The 4,167-nt window shown below is 41.6% G+C and overlaps 1 protein-coding gene across 2 annotated transcripts; it reads left to right on the top strand.

Moving 5' to 3' along the window:
* Positions 1–700: 700 nt before the first annotated feature.
* On the top strand, positions 701–3,831 carry LOC118216120 (acyl carrier protein, mitochondrial-like). 2 transcript variants are annotated; one of them, XM_035397146.1, is made up of 5 exons: positions 701–922; positions 1,716–1,838; positions 2,497–2,584; positions 2,914–3,026; positions 3,600–3,831. In XM_035397146.1, exons 1-4 carry the CDS (start codon positions 752–754, stop codon positions 3,003–3,005), a joined length of 474 nt encoding a protein of 157 aa, XP_035253037.1. In that variant the 5' UTR covers positions 701–751; the 3' UTR covers positions 3,006–3,026; positions 3,600–3,831. The 2 variants fall into 2 exon arrangements, with proteins under 2 accessions (XP_035253037.1, XP_035253036.1); XM_035397145.1 differs by having other exon boundaries at positions 702–922; positions 3,597–3,831.
* Positions 3,832–4,167: the final 336 nt, after the last annotated feature.

Genomic DNA, 4,167 nt, shown 5'->3' with positions numbered 1-4,167 from the left:
CAGCCGACCAATAGTGTAACTTCATCACTCAGTCAGTCACAGACATTCGCGTTTGTAGGGCTGGCCCCGCTGCTGCGGTCCAGCCAAAAAGGTTAGGATTTTTTCTTCTACCTCTGGTGAGAAATGAACCGCTATTGAGGAAGCAGTACACCCTAGTGGTAAACAAGTAGTATTACATTTGGGCAAGGGACATTGTTCAGTCACCCACCTTCTGTGACCTGGTGCTGTTTTTACAGAGCACATATAGTGAACTGGACTAATTCTCTTCATTGTATTATTTCAAGAACAGTTCAAATATTTCATAAAACCCCACAAGTGGCTTTACTAAATATTTGCTCGTTTTAGGATATGCAAAGTGTCCTACGAGAGCCAGATTTGAATAGATCCGCTGGAAAGGGCAGTAGTTGTTACAGTGGTTCGTTTTAAAAGGAAATATTAAAATAAGAAATGCAAAAGCATACAGGCATGTTCCACAGATTTAGGTTAATTTCGAGTAAGGGTATTAAAAGGACTAATTAATCGATTCCATCGATTCCAATCCAGTTTCAACATTGACGTTTACTTTTTAAAGTATATGTTTTGTTATGTATTTATACAACTACCATGGACCGTATAGGGCACAACACATTGGAGAAGGATAAGCGAGTTCATGAGAGCAAGCAAGGACGGGGTGCGCATGCACTTTAGGATTCGACCTCCGCAAACGATTCGCCGCTTTGCATCCTGGGATTGACTGTTCAAGCTCACAGTCATGGCGTCCCGTGTCCTAGTCCGGTGTGTCCGCTCACTCGCCCGGCCCTCAGCGAGACTGTGTCCGGTAAACGCTACCGTGAGAGCAGCGGCTGCACCGTTACCACTCAACCGGCGATCGTTCTCGCTCTTGTCCTGTAGCCAGCGCACACGACAGACCGACCAAACCCGGGTAACGCTTGAATAACATTGAAAAGCTCTTAGCGCCTTGGCCTACCGTTAAGGACTGCGCAGTGACCTACCCGTGTCTCTCCAGTATGGCTAACGATAGTTAAGACAGCTCTTCATAACGAACAACGTGTTGCATTTTGCGTTCATTGCTGACGAATAGGCTATGCATTTACTAAAGGCTACTCCATGTATTTATTTGTACGTTTGCTAAATATTAGCTAAGTAAGGCATTATTTTCTAGGATTGCTTAACGTTGCCTTGTTAGCAATGCAGGATCTTCCCACATACACGTCAATTAAGCCTTTTGAAATGGCTGTTGTTAATCGTGTATTATTATAGCTAATATTACTAGTAATATGTCGATAACTTGGTTATCTAGCTTACGTAGCTTGGTGTGTGGTAGTCATATTGGTGTCAAGGCTGTGTCCAGCATGTTATTCTGCTGCAACCTTTACCGGTATAGCTAAATTACACCATGTCAGCAATTTGTCTCTGCTTACCATGCATTGCATTGTTACTGAACCTCGTTTGGTCATGGAAAGAAGCGTCTAATGAACAAGAAGTGTCTTGTTGCTGGCATTTGTAGTTCCTGGGTTATAATAATAATAAGAATAAATCTTCTGTGCATTGTGCGGGTAGACGAGTCGCTGTTCCGGCTTTCTTGTCAGTAAAGTAATACAGTGGTCCTTGTTCGACAATGCTAATGATAAATTAGGAGATTTCTATCAACCGGGTTGAGAGCAAAATGTTGCTCAGTTTCATTTCAGATATTTTTTGTTTCCTTTTCTCTGTAGGTCCCAGGGTCGCTGGTTCAGCTCTGTCGACAGTACGGGGATCTGCCGCCGCTCACCATCGAATCCATCAAGGATCGTGTTATGTATGTGCTGAAGCTCTACGACAAGGTCAACCCCGAGAACGTAAGAAGCTTGTCTTCACTGCCTTTTTTTATTTTATATTTTTTACCAGAATTTTTAATAATGTATTATGTGGACCGCTATATGTGGCTAAATTGTTTATTATTATTACTGTTAACAACAACGACAACAACAATAATAATAATACATTTTGACTGTGGCAAATCTAGACACATTCAGAGAGAAGTCAGAGTGGAGTTCCGTTTTCAATTCTAATTCCCCAGACAACTATGTCCTGGTGGATATTGGACTGTGCCTGGGAATCAGTTTGGATTTGCTGCAGGGTTTGGCATAAGGACCTTTGTTATTTATGGAATCCAAGGTTATTATCTGAAAAGACGGGAAAAACAAACCCTGAAAAACTTCTGGTTGGCTTCATTTTCTGCAATTCTCAAGGCTTCATTTTTTGAGGAATCTGGAAATTATTTTGAGCATTTGCCAACAGTATAAAGCGGTAATACTATAAGTTAAATCCTGAGCATTTTATGTGGGGTGAAATGATAATGTAGAGTCATGCTTTACTTGCTTCTACTTGCATTACATGCTTCAGTCTTTACAGTTTTTTTTTGTAATCGTTTCACTTCTTGTTTTTGATAATGGTAATTTATTTGTTTCTGATATTAGTGTTAATTGCTAATCTTAATTTCATTGTATTGTTTAGCTCCAGGTAACATCTCACTTCATCAAAGATTTGGGTTTGGACAGCTTGGATCAGGTAGAGATTATAATGGCCATGGAAGATGAGTTTGGTGAGTGTATAAGCCTAGAATGTTTTCATGTAGTAGTTAATTTACTAATTAGGCCCAGCCCTAAAGCTTTTGTTTGTTTATAACCATAATCTTTTCTCATTTATGTCCGCAATATGAGATTAGGTGGCTATAGAAGTATACTGCAGGCCTAAAGAGCAAAAAACCTGCTTGTTTAAATTAGTCAAAGTTAAGGACAATCAACAATACAGCAGGAATTAGTGGCTTCCCAAGTCCCTTCACATAGAACAGAAAGGATGAATTTTCCCTAGTAGCGTTTATTTCCGGAAATGAAACTCAAACGGGGGGGGGGGTCGCTGTACGGCCTACAGGGTTCGAGATCCCGGACTCGGAGGCTGAGAAGCTGATGTCTCCGGAGGAGATTGTACAGTACATCGCAGACAAGAAAGACGTCTATGAATAACGGGGCCTCCCCACGCCTCCGGTAGGTTCATTCCCTCTCCCTCCACCTGCACCCGCAAGTTCCACAACGTTTCGCTTCATACTGGATATCTTTGCTGGGAAACTGAATGTGCTTCTGTTCTAGCACTTCTTTACACCGTTATTGCCTATTAAGTGTTAGCTATTTTCTGTAGCCACTGCTGCTCTTATTGCTCTTATAAACCTGTTGAAACTGCTGATACATTTTCTGCTCTATCATGAGTGAGCTTCTCAGAATCATCCCACAGGAACACAGTTATGCAAGATGCGTGGAGAAATGCATTGTAGCAGCTCATCAAGTTTATGCGTGGCCATCCGAAAAATGCATGGGTACACTACTATAAATTGAGCTCAAAGAGAGTGCTCAAGTGCTCTTATGTAAAAGTGAAAGAAAACACATCATTGTCTATTCAGGGAACTTTCCTGCCTCCTCCTTATGTGATGAAGTTTAACTTTGGGGAAAATTACACTAACACACTGAACAAAAACATATTAGAGCAGTCAGACTACCCTCAAAAGGAGTAAATGGCCAAACTTGTACACTTTTGTGACTGTCGTTTGTCTTTTCATTCAGCAGGTGGGTGTGGCCTTGTCCCCATGTGACCCCGCCTCCCAAAGGACCCGGTGCAGATGGTGTTTTGTTTCAGTTAGTCTCACTTTCTCACACGCTGTCTGTGATGTTCATGGCTTCCAGCTTCCGGTGTCCGACTGCCTCGTCTTCTGTACACATTGTAATTACGATTACAGCAGAAATGTATAAGGATTGTGATAGGTCTGAGAGAAAAAATAAAATGTTAAACCTCCCAGTCTCACTTGGTATTCTGTGTGCTGCAGCAGTTGTTTTATGTCACAACACAGCCTGGTGGCTGAGAAGTGTAACTGCAGTCATGGTTCATACAGCTCACCATTGTTTAGATCAGGGGTCTCAAGTTCTACTGGGAACCCCAATGAATGCTAGTTTTTTTTTCCAGCCACAGTTGCAACCCTAGATCTGTTCTAAATTAGACGATATCTAGCGAAGGATGGTTTACCCTCCTAATCTGCTTTTTTCTCAGGAATAGCGTCGAGTTCCGTAATTAATAAGCACATCTCACGTGTTTTAATCAGATTAACCATTGCTTTCATTTTCTGTAATGCGCTATAGA

Source organism: Anguilla anguilla, chromosome 17, assembly GCF_013347855.1.
Source record: "Anguilla anguilla isolate fAngAng1 chromosome 17, fAngAng1.pri, whole genome shotgun sequence".
Classification (NCBI taxonomy): Eukaryota; Metazoa; Chordata; class Actinopteri; order Anguilliformes; family Anguillidae; genus Anguilla; species Anguilla anguilla.
This window is presented reverse-complemented; position numbering and strand designations above follow the sequence as displayed.

Bases quoted from the DNA above. Each gene is read 5' to 3' on its own strand.
- LOC118216120 (XM_035397146.1), top strand. From the start codon at position 752: ATGGCGTCCCGTGTCCTAGTCCGGTGTGTCCGCTCACTCGCCCGGCCC. The intron at 923-1,715 runs GTAACGCTTGAA...TTTTCTCTGTAG, and splicing joins GACAGACCGACCAAACCCGG to GTCCCAGGGTCGCTGGTTCA. The intron at 1,839-2,496 runs GTAAGAAGCTTG...TGTATTGTTTAG, and splicing joins ACAAGGTCAACCCCGAGAAC to CTCCAGGTAACATCTCACTT.